This window comes from Apostichopus japonicus, chromosome 8 (assembly GCF_037975245.1).
Source record: "Apostichopus japonicus isolate 1M-3 chromosome 8, ASM3797524v1, whole genome shotgun sequence".
Classification (NCBI taxonomy): Eukaryota; Metazoa; Echinodermata; class Holothuroidea; order Aspidochirotida; family Stichopodidae; genus Apostichopus; species Apostichopus japonicus.
Genome location: NC_092568.1, coordinates 16,069,178 through 16,087,579, shown reverse-complemented (window position 1 = coordinate 16,087,579; position 18,402 = coordinate 16,069,178). Strand labels below are relative to the sequence as shown.

Below are 18,402 nucleotides of genomic sequence, written 5' to 3'. Positions count from 1 at the left end.
GAGTTTCCTTTCCCTCTTTGTCCGAGCTGGAGGAAAGAAGACCTTACACAGGCCTTTATGCGGGATTTGGGTGGAGCGTACCCTCCCGTCGGTGCAAACTAAAGTGCCTTTCACCTACCCCACCATCATGTTTACAAGAACTTCAAAAAGTTACCTGGTTACCCGATAGCAATTGTGTATTGTGCAGGCATTGTGTCCTTCATAAAAATGTTGGTGCCCCAAATTGCTGGGTCAAAGATTTGGTAAGGGTGTGTTTACTAGATATTTACGGAGGTTGATCATGTCAGCATAGATGAGGACATCGATATCAGCTTCAAATAGTGACAAATATACCGAGAAAAATAGAAGCAGATCCTATTTGCGTTGAATAATTTGACGTTCTGCGCAGAAGCCGATATCATCGATTTTAACATAATAAGTTTTTTGGCAGGATAGGGGGTGCAGTTATAATGATTTCTTCCGGTATTGATGTCGGTAAGACTATTAACAGGAAATTTCTTTATCCGGGGTATATTTTCTTTATGACTTTAAAATGATAGTTGTCAATTGTATCTTTAGTGGATTTATTTCTATTTGTCCACACTGTGAATCGAGAAAGGAAAACTAGGGTAAATAATTATCACGCTATGATACCTTCAAGCACTTGATAGCCTTTGCAGTCTACCGCCATCGTATTGGCGGTTTCGGCACTCCTCGAACTAACTGATTGGTTCTCGCTTGCTTGAAGCTACAAAAGTGTCCAATAATTAGCCATGTACTATTTACCTACAGTACAGGCTCGTCCATAACCATAAAAGGATACACGTCAAACGTCTATACAGCTAGCTAGACAGGTACGGGGTACAATACTGCGACAACTACAACGAGTACGTACGTACGTATAGATAATGGGTGTGCTGTAGGTAGTGGAGACAACCATTAGCATTTAGCTTGACCTCACGTTAGGCCCGTATTTCCGTAGAGCAATTCCGTTCCGAAACACCTGTGTTACACCACATACTATGTGACAACATTTGTGACATTACTGGATTAATATTGTATGCGAGAAATTGAATTACCAAACGAAACTAAGTTGAGAGGTCATTTACTTGGTACGTATTTCATCCAAGTTATCATCGGTTTAACTGTAAAACGTTGGATAAGCCCTACAACTAGTATACATTACTACTACTACTTCTAATTGCTTTTGGTAGAATACCGTAATTTCGCGTGTTCCCTAAATGCGCATAGGGGCCTAGGCCTAGTGCTATACATATGTAGCCGCACTGATACTATACTTTTAGTAGTTGTAGTACGGTAGTTGAAATTATTTTATTCAATTGCAATTATTAATGTACAGAACTTTAAGAGGAGCATCTTGTATATATCTTAATCTACTTTCTTGCATTATTCCACCCAATTAGCGGAATTATAGAGCTAATTTTGGTAATCTTACGGTATCGTACACCCCAAACATGTATGATGTACACACGGAGTGCTGACACCAAGCTAGTTTAATCGATATTTAGATATCAAAGAAAAGTTTGGAGCAAAAAGACAAGCATCTCTTGTGTTGTGTGCAGATGTGCTGTACGATTGTGAAGAGATGTACAAAGATATCTGTGTGAAGTAAGGATGCATGTAGTTAAGAACTAATACACGAAGCCATAGGCATAATAGTTAAATACATTCATGAAGTAATATAAACTACGAATGCCAGTAGAATCCATCATGTAATGCTTGAAAAGCATCAATTTGAGACATGTATAGCTACAATATAAGTTAACTGTCATAATTTATGTACTATTTGAACATTTGTTTCAACATATATTTTCAAAGTGACACATGCTCATTTGCTGCCGCCGTCTAGTATTAGCATAACGATCATTTACCTTGCCCTAAATGTATATTTTAATCCTTTCATTCATACGGAATATACACATTTGTTGCCTCCGTCATTTAGTCAAACAATCATTTACATTGTCATACATACATGTACTTTTATGATTTTCATACAAACTACAGTATATACATTGTCCGCATGTTAGTCAATGCGTGCTCAATGCAGTTGCGTACGAAACATTATGAAATTCATGAATGTCAAGGTAAGTAATGGTTTATGTGTACATGTTTTGTATGAAACTGGCATGGAGCTTCCATTGATAGATAGTTGAAATAGAAAAATGCATGCATTTCTTACGATTGTTATTCAAAACACATACATGTAGCCTTTGATCAGGAAAATAATACCCTTTGTACATTTCGTAGTTAACTGGCATGGAGCATGCATTGATTAATACATGAAAATACTACATTGCAACTGTATACAATTCGTACAAAGTTATTCAAAATAAATGTGTAAGAAAGGAATGGATCGTTAATGTACATTTTGTACGAAACTGCCATAGAGCATGTGTTGACTACATGATGTAGGTGGACAATTTTGTACGAAAAAGGATTAAACTACATGTATGACTAGGTAGATGATCCTTAACGTATGTTTCCTATGAAACAGGCATAGAGCATGTGGCGATAAAGGCATGAGTGTGGTAAAATTGTAAATTTCTAATGAAGAAAAAGAAAAAACTGATCAAAGTAAATATATGACAAGGTAAATGAATATATTCGGACACGTTTAGAACAAAGCTGCCATAGTGCATGTATATTGATTCATTACTTATGTCATAAAAAGATAGATGTATGCCAAATGTTTAATTTCATTCATGCAAATGAAGATAGTCAATAGCGTCTAGCCTGTTACAGTAATTAAACATGTTTTTGTTTAGGAACATCAAGTACAATTTTTGCAGTTCTAATACTGCCAGTTTTTTTCAGCCATTCGGACCCATTTTGCACGGAGGTTTCGTGACTTGGTTTCCTGTTTTGATTGTTTTTGTAGTAATAATATGGAACTTGTTAAAGCAGCATTTAGCAAAAGCTATATAACCGAATTCAAATCGATTGCAGTCCAGATGCATAATTTTTATGATATTATTAAAGTATGGTACCATTTATATTCAGTACTGTTTAGATTCAGGCTACTAGCCAGAGACTGTTAGAATGGGACATGGTCGCACAAAATTTGGCTGATGTACAATCTGGGGAGAGGTGACCTGTCCGCTTTTAGAAACGTCTGTCTCGATACGGGGGCTCAACTGCAAACTGGTTCTGTCATTTCCATCATTTTGATTGCATTTGTGTATAATACAACTTCAATTGTGTGTATTGGTACATGTGTTTGTCTCTTTCTTACTGTTCCGTTACGTCTCGGATCTCCAAAAGGAAAGTAAATGTGGATATGGGGACGGAGCAAGAAAATAATCAGTTTAAGGTAGAAGCAGGATTTATTCTTCCTCTATTAATTTAATCAGCTATGTACACAAACAAACTTCTCTGAAGCTAAATGCCAAAGATGTCCAATGCAACAAGCGAAGCTCAATGCAAACTCCAAGACAAACATAATATTACCAATATTTGCATATGCTTCTATTCTTATTAATGGCTAACTTTACTCATTGTTTCTGGAAGATTTTAGAGTAGGTTATGCGGATGCAACTCATAGTCTTGGAATGTCACACGTCACATGTTTAACTCAGCAACCGGACTTGCTCTATGAGGCCGCTTGTTGGCTTTTGTGAATAATTGCCAATGCCTGTAGTGTACTATGAGAGGCCTTTCTTGAACGACAAACGAAAACGATTGTTGTACCTATGTTTTTTTGCCAGTGACATTACTGTACTGTTTATTGACCCAAATGTAAAGGCTGTGTGTCATCATGTAAAGGCATCAATCAGGTTCGATACCGTGCTCAGAACTGTGACTAAAGCGTCAATCATTGAATCAAACTTGACTTGTTCAGAGTTCTCTTCTTCACTTTGCGTCCTCCTTCCCCCTCTCCCTCGCCTCTCCCCCTCCCTCTGGCTATACCACTGAAAGCAGGTATATACTGTAACTGCAGTTATGAATGCTACTTTTCCATGCTCTCAAAGTGTATAGAATGAGCTTAAAGATGGTCTTTTCACCCAATATTAAAGTTAATTCATCTGAGTTACAAAGAAGATTTTTAAGTAAATGAAAGAATAAGCTGCTTGACAGTGTGCAGTAGCCTAATCATCTTGTTGAAATCTAAATTAACAAAACAGGGATTGTATGTTGCAGTCAATCTTACATTCAAGTAACCTTTATGCAGCTTGCAAATTGCCATCTGGGTGATATTTGTTTAACTAAGTACTTTTGAGGTTGAACTTTTTGCACACAGAGCTAAATGACACTCACCTTAATCGCCTACACTCTATAATCATTTGTAGTTCTGGATCGTTAGCGATGGTGTTGATAGTTGGTGTAGCAAAATCACCCTCCTTGAAAGCAGAGGTGATCCTGAACGGAAGGAACAATTGGTCTTAAATTTTAGGAATGATTTCCGTTTGGGTTAGCTACCACTTCCTGGTGTATAAAATGACAGGAAAAAGAAGAAGCATAGTTTTAACTTAACATGTGGAGAGAATAGAACTACAGATAAACAAGCACTGGGCTGTGTGGGTAAGGAGGGTATGATCTATTACCTCGGCTCACAGTAGACAATGGTAAACATCAAAGTTGAAAACAAAATTACTGTAGGAACATTTTGTTGTTGGTATGATTCATCTTATATTCAAAGAATTATTGTCTGTTTGTGAATGGTAGGTTTGTTTTGATGATGTTTTGATGCATGTAGCCTAGCTACTGTATGTGTAGGTTGGGAAATAAAACCACTGTTTGTATTTGGGCAAAAGTATTTAAACTTTATCTGTCATCAATTATCTGCAAATTTGTCAACTGCATAAAGACAAGGTGAAATGTTTATAGTTTCAACAATTACTTGTAAATTAGTCTAAACAAGGGGGAAAATATATATATAACAGTACTAACAAAGCCATGTATGAATGGTTTACTTATTGAGGGACTGATTAATTTATGACAACACGTTGCACAATGTGAGTAACAGTAGTAATTACTAGTGCAACTCGCTAAAAGAAAACTACCGACAATTGTGATCAATCCATGTAACAGGATATTACGCTTTTCACATTGAACATAATATTGTGAGGCTCCCTTTTTTGGGAGAGGATTATCAATGTGTCTGTTGAGACCTTGGTCATTGGAATTTGGTCATTGAACTTTGGTCATTGGAATTTGGTCATTTGGTCTTTGTTTACTAAGTCATCAGGGTAGTGAATGTACAAGTAATTCAAGGAACTTTCAATGATTATTTTGATAACACTGTGCAGAACATTCTTAATCGATACTTGTTAATAGTTTGCATGTTTGGGTTCTAATTGAAATGAGGAAATAATTTGAGTTCCAATATTGTGTAGTGGTTTTGAAGTACTAAACTATGGTTCGTGCGATACATCTCTGCACTTCTTTAGCAATGTGCTGATCTTTCATAGCATTTTTGCCATGCGATACTGGATAAATTATCCTTGTGAAATAATCTTTAATTGATGACTGGAACAATTGAAAATGAAAGTAGATTACTGATTTAAATGAAGTTTTAACTTTCAATTGCTTTCATTTTAGGTGATTATTTGCAGTGACATCTAGTTGATAAAATATATATTTCAACTTTTGATATTAAGTTTTTTATAAAACATTAGTTTGAAAAGATGCCAAAGTGCAGTGAAACGTGCCTTAGGGTTGTCTTTATACACGAAGAGAGCAGTCTGTTAGTACCGTATATGCCTGTACAGTAGTATTCTGAATCGGGTAAATGAGATATTTCCCTTCAGGATTGGGAGGTGTAACTTAAGATGACCTAGTCATGTATGCTAACCATTTTCCAATCTCTTGTTTCTTTTCCTTCAGCACGCTTGCTTCCGTTGCTGTTTGGGTAACATCCTTCCTTCTGGTGCGTTCGGGTTTATGGTGAAGATTTTAATGACAGTGTAAAAGTAACCACACAGGATTCTGCACAGTAGATGATCGAAGGACGCTTAGTGCACACGCAAACATTGAGCTACTTTTAGACATGCAGACTTGTTGAGAGGTTAACAAATATATATTGCAAGGAATAATTGGAAATACGTGAAAATGGAGAGAGATCCTCATATGTTTAAGTTGCCTGATGGCAAGTATGCGGATGGATCCTGGGAGCTGAACATTCATGTGACAGATCTCGACATCAAGAAGACCCTTAGAGTGACTGGAGACCAGCATATTGGAGGTGTTATGCTTAAGCTGGTGGAAGAACTTGGTAAGAAGTCTTTCCTTCCTTGATTCCTTGACAAAGGGAAAGGGAATCTTTGCGATGGTAATAGCGTATGGATGTATTTATGTGGGTGCCTATGTATTTGTGCCTTGATGCCTTGGCTTGTAAACATAATAACAAAACAATTATATGGCGGGTGAACTTCTTATATTGGTAAGTGGATGCACCTTATGGAGTCGAAAAACCCTGTTGTTTTGTGTGGTTGTCAAAGGTCATTTGAGGTCAACAGAGTTCCAAGTCTGATAACCTTATAAACATGATAACTCTAGAGCGGTAAAGATAGACTTCATATTTGTTTTGTGGATGCACTGTATTGAGTAAAAGAAATTCATTGTTTTCTGTGGAGGTCGAAGGCCATTTGAGGTCAACATCAATTGGTCAAAGTCCTAAAAGCTTGTAAACAGTTAACTCCCAGAATAGAATTTGGATGAAGTCCATATGTAGTAAATTGATGCACCTTGTTTTCTGTCAAGAAATAATATATATGACAGATTTAAAGCCTAACTCCAAATTGACCCTCAGATCATTGTTTTAATATTGAGCACCATATTTGTGAAGAATGGCTTTTTTATGTCAATAATTGTCATAGGATATGACCTAAGTTGCTCAATTAAATAGGTGTGAGGATGTTCCATTTCCACAAATGACCATGCTGTCATCAACTTTGAGAAGGGTATTACCTCTGCAATGGTCAAGCTATCTGGAATTGTTTTCTGTTCTTGTACTTGACTTTAGGATGCATTTTCCTCAGTTGCTCTATCAATCATGTGATTCCATATATCCTTTAAGGCAAAGAAACCTGAAGCCTTCTGTGTGAAATGTTAGCTGTAGGACATCAGGAATGGTGGACAAATATAGTTATGTAATGGAAGAAAGACATGTAGTTAAAGACAGTGATTGTATTATGGGGATAACAGGTGCTTCTAAAGAATGCTGGGGTCCAGCACCTGTGTGTCATTTTGTCCTGTACAGTAGAACCACTTATTTGAAGGTCCTAAATTGAAGAGGAAAACAAAAGCCAGTGAAGGGTATCAATGGTCAATCATATACGTAAATTATGTAAGAATATCACATAGAAAAACTGTAAACATCTACAGGGATATTTTATATGATGATGATCTGTCAAGAGTTTCACAATTTGAGAGAACTTTGAGTATATGCAAATTAACATGGCCACTGTATAATTGGTCAGTCCTGATGAATATTTTAGCTACAAAGTTGACTTTTCAAGAGAATCCATATACTGCAGCTATGCAGAATTGCTGTTTGAGCACCTCTCTGTAATAACAGGTACAGTACAGTTAGGTTACTAAACGTAGCTGTGATACTAAGTACTGCCAATGTGCCATGTGTATCCTGCACACAGTATTAGCTACTGTACATCCTTCATGGTCATTTCAAGTGCTGTCATTCCTTTGAGTAGCAGAGACCTGTGTAAGATGAACCAAATGACCAAGCAATTGTCTCCATTACAAACTAATTAGAGAGAAAGGAAGAATTCATGAGAGGAATGAATAAGTTGATGACATTCCTATCTGTCAGGCTAACCTGATAGGAATGTACTGGGATGCATCACCCTTCCTTCCACCAGATGCCATTACCCTTACTGAATTCAAATGTCATGTTTGTCAAAAAGGCAGAAGAATAAAGAAGGGCAGTGAAAGGATTTGTTTATTATTCACCCCTCCAGGAATTCCTGTGTTGCTCTACCAACAGACAATACCCTTTACAATGGATTACATCGACCACGAATATTTAAGTGTTCACTGATTATTGATGTGTGATTCAGACAGGAAGTAAATTGGACAAGTGTAGCTGTCTAGAAATCTGTTTTGATGTGTTTTATTGCCCAATTTGATATGGAAGATTTACTCTCTTGACATGTAATGCTAAAATAATAGGCAATCATATTCAAGTTGATTTACTCAGAAACTCCATTATTTGAGCTTCAATCCAAAACTTCAAAGGTTTCAATAATTTAATAAGGATGTATAAGGTGTATAAGCAATGGTCTGTTATGGTTAAATATTATGCTAAACTCGTAGTGCATGTACTAATGATATTTATTTTGGCAAGGTTAGGATAGGTGGTGTGAGCGGTTCATTTACGATTGCTTCAAACTGAAACAATATAAATATAATATACATGTATAATATGTATAATATGCACTTCCCTAGTATTGTAAACTTCTCTGAAAGCATTTTCCATACATGTGGATTTACATCTATTAAAACACAATGCTCTAGTTACAGTTTGGTGAGCGTGAGCTGATTGTAAGAACCTTATTAGTAGTCTGATAAACTTGTTACTTTGTAGCCAGAATGACCCTAACAACACAGCTCGGATAAACTTCATATGTGATATATTGTAAGTTCTCATACATATATAGTGCAAGGAACCTGCACATCACTTTGACTCAACAATTGTCAAACCTTATAGGCATGTTTTACATAGATGTTCTCATGTACATACATGTCAAGGAATCACTGAGCTAGTCTGTGTTAATGTGTTACTTAAAGTTCTTGTAATGTGTTGACCTAAATTTCAACATGATCTAGTCTCACTATCATTTTTACTTTTGCAAAGGCAAAAGGAAACTTTAAGATGTCAGTGGTATACATGTATGTACTTGTGATCAGAGGTTTATGAACCCGACAACTCACCATGTCCAGCATATATGAACTTAGAATATATACAATTTGACAATGTCAGAGGATGAAAAATTGTGGCAAAATGCATTTCGATCCAGTCATCCCGATTGGAACACCAGACAAAACTTAATCCGTCTGTGAGACATCTTAATCCTCTCTTTGTCCCTCCACTGTTTATCTCCTACCTCTCCTCTTCCCATGTTGCTTTCTTCTCTCCATCCCTTGTCTACTAATCCCTTGACATAGATGTTCATAAACCTGTCTGTATTCTGTGCGTGTTTTTGTCCCTCCTGTTACTGTTACTTGTCATTCAGCCTCTGAAGAAGATTCTGCTAGGATCAAAACATCAGGCCAACTTACTTTTACACATTGTGAGACATCTAATGTAATGATCATGAAGGATCTGATAGCCCCACTGGTGTATGGTAAACTATGAAGGGGGTCACATACTCAAGTGAACTAACATGTATTTATAACAATGGGGTGCAAGTAGCTGTGTTGCATAGAGCAGGCAAGTATTTCAAATGGCAAGAACAAACAAACAAAGATCTATTATCTTCCAGTAAACATAAGAAAGAAAATCCGACCACCTGGGTAGTTGTTGATGGTCACAGGGGTTAGTTCTCTTGCAATGAATGCCTATTAGAGCCAAACTAGGACCAGTTTCATGTTAAATTTGTTTGTTTCAACTTGTCCATGCATGTATGCTCATATTTGTTACAAACCTAATATTGAAATTGCACCAAATGTAAACAAGGTGATATTAAAAGTCACAACAATATTGTTGTGTGACAGTACTTAATTTGTGCACTTTTATTCCAGATTTCAAGTCAATACCAATTTCCATTCATGAATGATTGATATCCACATTGACTAATGCATCATAGTGTATATAGGATTTCATGAATGGGATGAGTTTCATTTGAAATGTTTGCACTATAAAATTCTAGGTTTTAAAGTAGTTGTGTGGTTACTTAAAAAAGTAGTTGTTTGCTTGTCAGAAAGTTATAAAAGAAGAAACAAAACTTACTCCATTTTTAAGACTCAAAACAAATTGTCATGTGTTTGAATGTCTTGTGCATACATGTACGTTTGTATTCTGCCCCACATGGTTACACATTTTAGAGACTTTAGCTTACCTCTGTCTGTTGAATCACTATCTTGTGGTGCAACGTTGGTACAGAAATTGGAAAATTGTATGGATATCTATCATATTGTACAGTGTGTCCATTTGAGAGAGTGCTGACAAATTGTCCTGTACGACATGGTTTTTAATGTCAGGCTGAATGACATACTGCTTTAAGATTGCCACCAATGACAAATATGAAAAACTTCTAACGAAGTTTGAAGCATGTGTTACTGAAATCAACATGTTGTGAATGACATGAAGGTTAACAAACATAACTTTTTACATGAAATATTAACACATTCTTCATTTCAATACAAGTTATCTCAAGGTTAGCATTCAATCAGCTAGGACAGGGTGAAATAGTCTATAGTAGGAAATCACAAAGCCTCTGGATTTCTGGTTGCTATGTTACCATGAAATGACATCCCCACTGGCTGCTACTACAATGTGTAACTGTTCAGGACAGGGTGTGGTCTGCAGTTGTATATATTACAGTGGGTTACTGTTCAGGACAGGGTGTGACATTGTTCAAAAGGTACTTGATAAAGCTAGGTAATAAATGGTTTACTTGGAATGAGTATGAAACTACCGTTAAGTACTTTCAAGTCATCAAAGAATTTTGAACTTCCTGCCCACACACACACATGCATACATGTTGACTTCAGCTCTCCAATTAATGCAGTATTGGTACAAGTTTGTTAGTTCTTGTGCAATAAACTTTGCTTGACATTTTCTTATATTCCACTAAAATGATATAGGTGATAAGCAATTGATTGACTCTAGGATTAGCAATAACGAAGTGACTTCAAGTCTTTGCGGTTAGACAATTCAAAAGTGTAAGACAAGTAGAGAAAGAAAAAAAAAATTATATAGTATGTTGCGTGTAGTTGTATAGGTTAGTATGTGTATACATGTATCCAAGGGTGGGTACTGCTTGTCTTGCTGTGGGCCTTTAAAGATACTCCCTGTGGAAGCTTCTAGCTTCAAGCTATTTGATGAGATTACTCACTTGGTCAATCCCTTTTTGATTTTGAAAACTACAGAGCTTTGTACCTCATTCCTAAACAGAGCCTGTGGCTGATACTCCTCCTGTGGAGAAGATAACCTACATAATGCATACAATACTACTGTTAAAGGGTGAATCACTGGCAGGCTGTGCTGATATAATAGATAGTATAAACAAGAGCAGCCACACTGCAGAAGCTCAGCTAAGCTTTCTATTTGAGATATTTGTTTTGATCATTGGCAATATTTCCATGGGTGGAATTATTTCCCAGAGTGACTGGGAAAATGTAGATGGAAGACATTTTACTACTCACATCAAAATGCAAACTGGTCATTAATACTAAAATGTTGAAAAACAAATTTTATGATCATTGCATATGATCTGTGGCCTATTTCATTTCATTTCTGAAGGCTTTCAGCCCAGCTAATGAACAGGAAGGTGTGGAGTGAAAGTGATAGAAATATAGTCCAAATGTGATTTAACTTTGCTTTGTAAGAAGCAGTTATTAGAGCTACAGCATTACTTAAGTACAGTTATGTTCATGTTTCTGGCTAAGAAGTGGAGATTTTCATTTTGCTAGAACTCTACTACATATCCACTGACCATAGAAGTAGTTATGAGTTTGGTCGCCAATGTCTGGTAGAGTTTTACTTATACTGTTAGGGTATTATTGAAAGTAAGATTGCAATTGCTCACAGTAGACATTGTGATCTAGGTACAATTTTTCACTAACTTTATGTAATGTCTTGGTTGCAATGAATGAATCAAATGATTCTATCATTTAAAAACAGCTTTTTGCCCAGATACTCTCATCTAAGTTCTAACAATATTAATCACATGCCAAAGGCAAATGTTTTAATCTTGTTTGCCTTCCTCTTCATTTTAAACTGGACTTCCTCTAGCTAATGAAGTTTATCAGGGTCAAGTTTAAGGAGTTTTCCTAGTCTGTCCAGCTGTGAGCTTGAAATGAGGTTGACCTAATTCAAGGCATTTAGACTATTAGAAATAATATTGACTACTCTACTACTCAGAAGCAACTTTGTTATATATGTGAGTACATGGAAGGCCAAAATGAAAATCAAAATGGTACATTTGGCTTTCATTTTCAAGTTTATCTAGTGTGAACGTTTGGGTCAGTCGGACAAGCTGGAAGAGAACTTTTATCGTTTGTTCTTCTTCTTGACATCCTCTAGATAGCCTGTCCTAGATCTCTGCTTCATTTACAGTATGGATCCTCTTACAGTGGGTTGAAATGAAACTGATGTAGAGAAGGTTGATGATTTAGCTATGACTCACTTTGCAAAAGGGGAATGCCCTTGCCCTATTCATTAAACACCGATTCTTCTGTTTTCCTTTTGGAATTAGCAGCTGGAAATGAGAAGATTTCATATGTTGTTTGTTGACTCACCACAAGGCAGGCAACTAATTATGAAAATGAACAGCCTCAGTTCACAGACATTTATAGAAAACGTTCTGTTTTGGATTTAATTTTGATACTGTCATGAGCACGATTTATCTGCTACATTATCTCAGTGTTCAAACTCCAAAGCTGGCGAGATTGTGCTGGAGGCTGTGAATTATTGCGATTACACTCTCTATGTTGCACGTATTTGGTATCATTGCAATTAAATCCCAAAGTTGAGACTGGTTAATATTGATACTGATTTTCATGCTTTACGTAGTACTGTTAGAATTGGGCAGATGGATTCAGTGTCAATGAAACTTGCTCAAACTGATAAATATCAATCAATATTCCTACATGTCCCCACGCGCGAAGCGAGGAATTTGCCAAGGGAGGGCGAACCTGTAGGCAAACTGTCAGAGCCGTATATATGGCTCTGCAAACTATCTCAGCGTAGCGCCACCATGAGTTGGAGTGAAGCCCCACCATTAGTTGGCGCGAAGCGTACAAGAAAATTTGGGCCGGAAATGCCTCTCAGAACGCTGGAAATGGCACTTCCCAGGCCTTGTAAGTTGCATCTAAGCATTTTCTAGTTTGAAATAACTAGCGATATCATAAAAACATACAATAAAAAAATATGCTCAAGGGGAGACGGCCGCCTCCTTCGCCCCCCCCCCTCCCTTAGGCTGCGCGCCTGCATGTCCTCAAACTCTAGAAAATATCCAGTATGCCAGCCTCAGATTTAGGAGTGCTTAGTAGTTCTAAAGAAAACTATAATTTGTTTTCTGAATGCACATATTGTTAATTTGCACCGTAACTAGCATTTGACTGAAGTGAATTGATATATTACAAAAAGAGATTTCTGCTTTAGTACTCTGTGGATGGAGGGATACATGGATATACCAGTCGTTCACATTGCTGCCAACCCAGCATTAATTGGGAGTAATGTATGATTTACAGCATTCAGTCCCCCACTTGTTTATCTCCACTCAATATACACAATAATGTACTTGTGCACTTTTACCCACTGTACCTAGATAAGTGTGATCCCTGGAGATCTTTGATACTTTGACCCTCTTCCTCTCTTTTGCAATGAAGCATACTACCAAGGGAGGAAATACAGTATTTACAGTAGGTGTGTTACCACTCTTCCTGTCAACCTGGGAGATCCCTTGCTATGCCTAATGCCTATCAGAACACGATCATCAGTTGGTGTGACCAGGGAGCTGCTACTGGTGTGACAGCATTTGAAACATATGACATGAAAGGGTTGTTCTTATTTGGGTGTAAAATCTTGAAACATGCATCCATAATTCTACAGGGTATCTACCATGTTATCCAGCTGTTTTTTTACTCAAGTACTATAGATTACAGTAGATACATATATCCAGCTTGTTTGGCCTGCTGCAAATTGTACTTCTGTCGAAAAAAAATTCTTTTAATACCCATGCACATGTACACAGGTACATGTTCACTTTGCCATGTAGAGCAATAATCTATTGACAGTGTTACAAGCGTATTGCTGATACTGATCACTCCACTAGTCGGTCTTCTATATATGTTTACATACGATTCTGGATTTGCTGAGCTATATCTAACAGGTTGGGTGATGAACCACTTCACTGTTTAGCTGCTTTGAATAATTGATTATGTGTGGTTCTTAATTACAAGCTGCTCCATGACAGAATTTGCTGTGCTGCTGCAGGCAATTCTCTTTGCTGATTTGATGTGTTGTTTACTAATGTTGTTTACATCCTAGGTTAGGCTCTGTCCAGACGAGAAAGTAAACATGTTTGAAGAAATGACAAATACTTTGGCAATCGTAAAAAATTAAGTTTACGAATTGCCATTATGCGCAATTATTAAACATTGGTTGGACTGAATGTTGCACTGCAGAACAAGCCTATTACTAACAAGCAAACGCATGAATCTAACCGGAGCAGGTGCTTGCTGACTTTTAACACAGCACAGCGCTAGTGTAGCAGCATTGTGAGAACCTGTATACTTTTGCGATATTTGCTGACAAACTGCTTTAGTGTTGTTTTTGATCTAGGTTCTAAGGCTATTTTTCAAAAGCAGATTATGTGTAGGGTTATATCGTAGTCGAGTAATCTCAAGTTAGGTTTAAGCGCGATTAATCGAAATTCCAAAATTCCAAAGTGTAATCGCGAGTACTGGCGATTAATCGATTACGACTATCAGCACTAATATCTTGTGGTCTTAACAATAGTACTTGTAAACTTTCAATGTTAGAATTTTGGTTGTACTGCAGTCTTGTTTGTAGTTTTTAAAACTTGTCTACTTGAGTGTGTTTTTCTTTTACTAGTCTGGTCTTATGAGTATTCAGCTGCCTCTGACTATTGTATCAATTTATAATGTTTCTTTTATTGTTGAACTATTGAAATGTTGGTTAAATGGACTGCACAGGACTCGAAAATGTATGTATAATTCTTTCTTATTAATTGTACAAGGCAGGCATGTAATGTTTGCACATCTTCGCTGCTCACGTGAGTGACGTGACTGTCATGTGGAAATTAACGTAAAGTTACTTTGACACTCTCTTAGATTTTTTAGTTTCATGATGTAAGTGTTATAACCAAACAGGTTACAAACTGAATGAAGCATGTACATTACCTGTAAGCATTCCATTTATGTGCATAGACCTTTGGTTAATTTGCATCGTTAGCAAACACAAATTTACCTGATGCCTGGCGGTAAGTTCAGAAGTGTCTGTTCTAAGTAGAGATGCCATTGAAGAGTAGTAAGAAAGTAAGTGGTATGTCTCTGTCCAGAACGTATTTCAATGTTTTAGCGTAAGGCTGATTGAACTAAATTACCAAATAACACTCATGTATATTTCATTTGTTGTAGTATGTGTCAGTGACCATTATATAACAAACTGCAAATTGCCTGGGCAATGTAAATCTATACATCACCACTGATGTAGTCACTCACTGGAGTTGATGTCTATTAATCATTGTTTACAGTGGAGGAAGAGAACAAATGTTAATTTCATAATTATTAATAATTTTTGAAAGTGAATTATTGAAGTAGTAACTACTTTCACCGTTGACATTGAGAGAAAAAGAGGTGAACAACGTAGGGGAAAAACTTAAAATTTTACCTCTCTAAACTGAAACATGGTCAGATTTAATGTACATGGTAAATTGTATATACTTATGATGTTAGATGTGGTGAAATGGTACAATCTCCCACAGAGATGGTTGTCAATTGTGGACACAAACATAAATTTGTAATATATCACTGATATGTCAAAAGCCTGATATCTCATAATGGAAACTGGACACATCTAACAAACTGGACGTATATCTTCCTGTATTTAAATGAGTGCTTCCAAGCTTTCTGTGTTTAATATGTTTGGCTCAATCTTTAGGTTCTGTGGACCATATATAAGAGCCTACCAGTGATATCAGCAGAAGACATTTTCAGCTGCAAATGTCTGTTGGGAGGTATAACTTTGGATATGTAGTGACCTCTACCACGTCTCCCCAGACATCTTTGTTCCTGGTTTGTAAAATATGGTAGTTTGTTACATATATATCTTAAATTATATAAGTTTAAACTTTGACTATTGGAACGCTTATGAAATAACTTTTAGTTTTAATGTACATGTTACAGTAAATATGAATATCCTTTCTGTACAGGATGATTTACGATAAATTGTACACTGTACATCCTAATTGAGTGTGGTGCACCATGCATTGTTACTTCTATTCTTTTTCAAGTGCACTGTTTAGTGCAATGGCTTTATCTTTACCCCTGTCTGTAACTCTGTTTATACATAACAAGCCAGGCTACTCTATGACCTAAATTCTTTGATGTTTTGCTTCAATAAATCTTTTCACTCAACGGAAAAAGTCTTAAAGGATTATTCACCAAATCCTTTTAGTAGCAGTTATAATGCACTATAAAGAAAACCTTTTTTGTAAATTTTTAGAGAATAGGTTTTTGTTCCTTGCTGGAAGCAAAGGAACCTATGCAGTCAGTGTGTGGGTGTGTGTGTATGTGCGTGCATCTGTGACACTTGCTTGGGTCCGTGATAACCCAACAATGGAGTGTTGGATGTAGGTCTTACTTGCGATGTACATGTATTATAGTGAGAAGGTTTGCCCCATCATTTTTGGCACAAAACTTATGAATATTAATGAGGTAAAAATCTTAACATTGCAATAACTCTGCAACCTTAAGCCAGATTGTAACCAAACATGGAATACAATTGTTAGTTTTTGGGACCAACTGGGCCCCAAATAATTCCAGGCCCATTTTTGGGGCAGGTGGGCCCAAATTTCACCCCAAACATAAATCAGATTACATCCAAACTTGGAATACGGTTGTTGGTTTAGTAATAGCTGGTACATGGGCATAAATATTATGATATTGGGTGATGACATACAACACTTCTTAATATTCCACTAAGCAAAGAACCATAGTGACAGTTGAGCTCTTGTTTGAACAGTTGGTGGGGTGGTGGAGGTTGATGCTAGAAGGTAGAAAATATTTAATTTTGAAAAACCTTGCTTCACACAGTTCTGAAAGTGTAGAAGAGAGTTCTGGAAAGTTAACATTGATAGAAAGTTCAACAGGGTGAAAAACTCTTATAAGGTCAGTACAGATTAAATTGTCAAGTGTCTTAAAATTTCACTTTGTCAAGAGTCTTAACTTGGAGAAAGTCTTTGGCATGTGTCATAGATAGGCATTAAATGACCTGTAACAACAAGTACGGTCTTTTGTTGTACTGTAGGTCAAAGGTAAAGAGTGGTCAAGGCCTTAAACCCTTGAAAACAGGAAGAAGACAGGATGATACTTGCCATGTGGCTAGCCCATAATGATTACAAAGTGGGTGTTGGTTTTGGTGGAGGTAGTATGTCTGGTTAGGTTAGCAAAGGTCAAATGTGACAATCTTGAAACTAAACTTGTTATGGATTATAACTTTGAAAAAAGTTAACACACATAGCTATGTAGCCTGGCTTTCTAATGTGCAAGTCTACTGCCTTGGATTCAGGTCAAAACTCAAAATTAATTTGAGGGTTTAGGAAAAACTGAATCTCTTGTAAAATTAGTCAAAAGTTTATAGTCTTACTTTGAGCAAAATGCATTTGATTGTTTCTCAAGACCATGAGCAAAAACAAAGAAATCCATTTGCTTGCCAGGCTTATGAGCTGAACCTTGCAAGTTGACAGGGACAGCATTGACTTTTGTACAGTACATTTATATTTAGAACACTGTAGTAGGTAAGTACTACTAACTCCTATGTAATAATTATAATGCATGAACCCATGTAGTAGTTCAGGCAGCCAGAAGGACTTAGAAGTGGAAGAAGGTAGGTTGGTTTGTTGCACTCTACATTTACTAGATTGTGAGATGTATGAGTCATTCATAGATTCCAAATTCAACCTCAACAGCAAGTGTCTAACAAACTATTATTAAAGGGGGAAACTGAATCTTCCCCATTGATGTTGACCTTCAGAGAGTAGTAAGATTGGGATTGTGTAATATTCTCAAGCTGTGGTAACAGCAGGTAGCTTACCATAAACACTGCTGGAAGCTTTATACCTGATAGCTTAGGGGGCTAGTCATGCTCAGTGCATCCAAACCTACAGATTTAGATATAATTGAAGGATTTTAGAAGGAGTTTCTTGAAGTCTCTTCAATGAACAGAGGTACCTTGCCGTTAGTGAAAGGTAAACATAAGTCACTATTTTTAACCATGGTACTGAGCATGGTACTGCTGCCTGATTTGAACACAACTTGCACTCTGCTGTGGTGACCTTCACAACAGTATGTAAGTGGGATGTAGTTTGTCAAGATGGTATCTTGAGAACTACTACCCTTACAGGTACTGTATATACTTAAAATAAGTAGTCAACATGAGGATTTGGTTCAGTAACATATGTCAGTAAAAATAATGGTCAACATTTGTATTTATATATGAAGTTTCCTGAGTTTTTTTGTTAGAAAAGTTGTGTT

General features: G+C 36.7%; 1 protein-coding gene across 3 annotated transcripts in view; it reads left to right on the top strand.

The window, feature by feature from the left end:
• The first annotated feature begins 742 nt into the window (after window positions 1-742).
• The window catches only part of LOC139970700 (fermitin family homolog 2-like), a 60,401-nt gene continuing 42,741 nt past the window's right edge, over window positions 743-18,402 (top strand). Inside the window, exons 1-2 of one of the 3 annotated variants that reach the window (XM_071976601.1) lie at window positions 743-874; window positions 5,824-6,211. In XM_071976601.1, coding sequence (XP_071832702.1) covers window positions 6,049-6,211 — 163 coding nt within the window. In that variant the 5' untranslated portion in view covers window positions 743-874; window positions 5,824-6,048. Of the gene's footprint in view, window positions 1,092-5,823; window positions 6,212-18,402 lie in introns of all 3 variants that reach the window. The other 2 variants (XM_071976600.1, XM_071976602.1) reach the window with 2 other exon arrangements.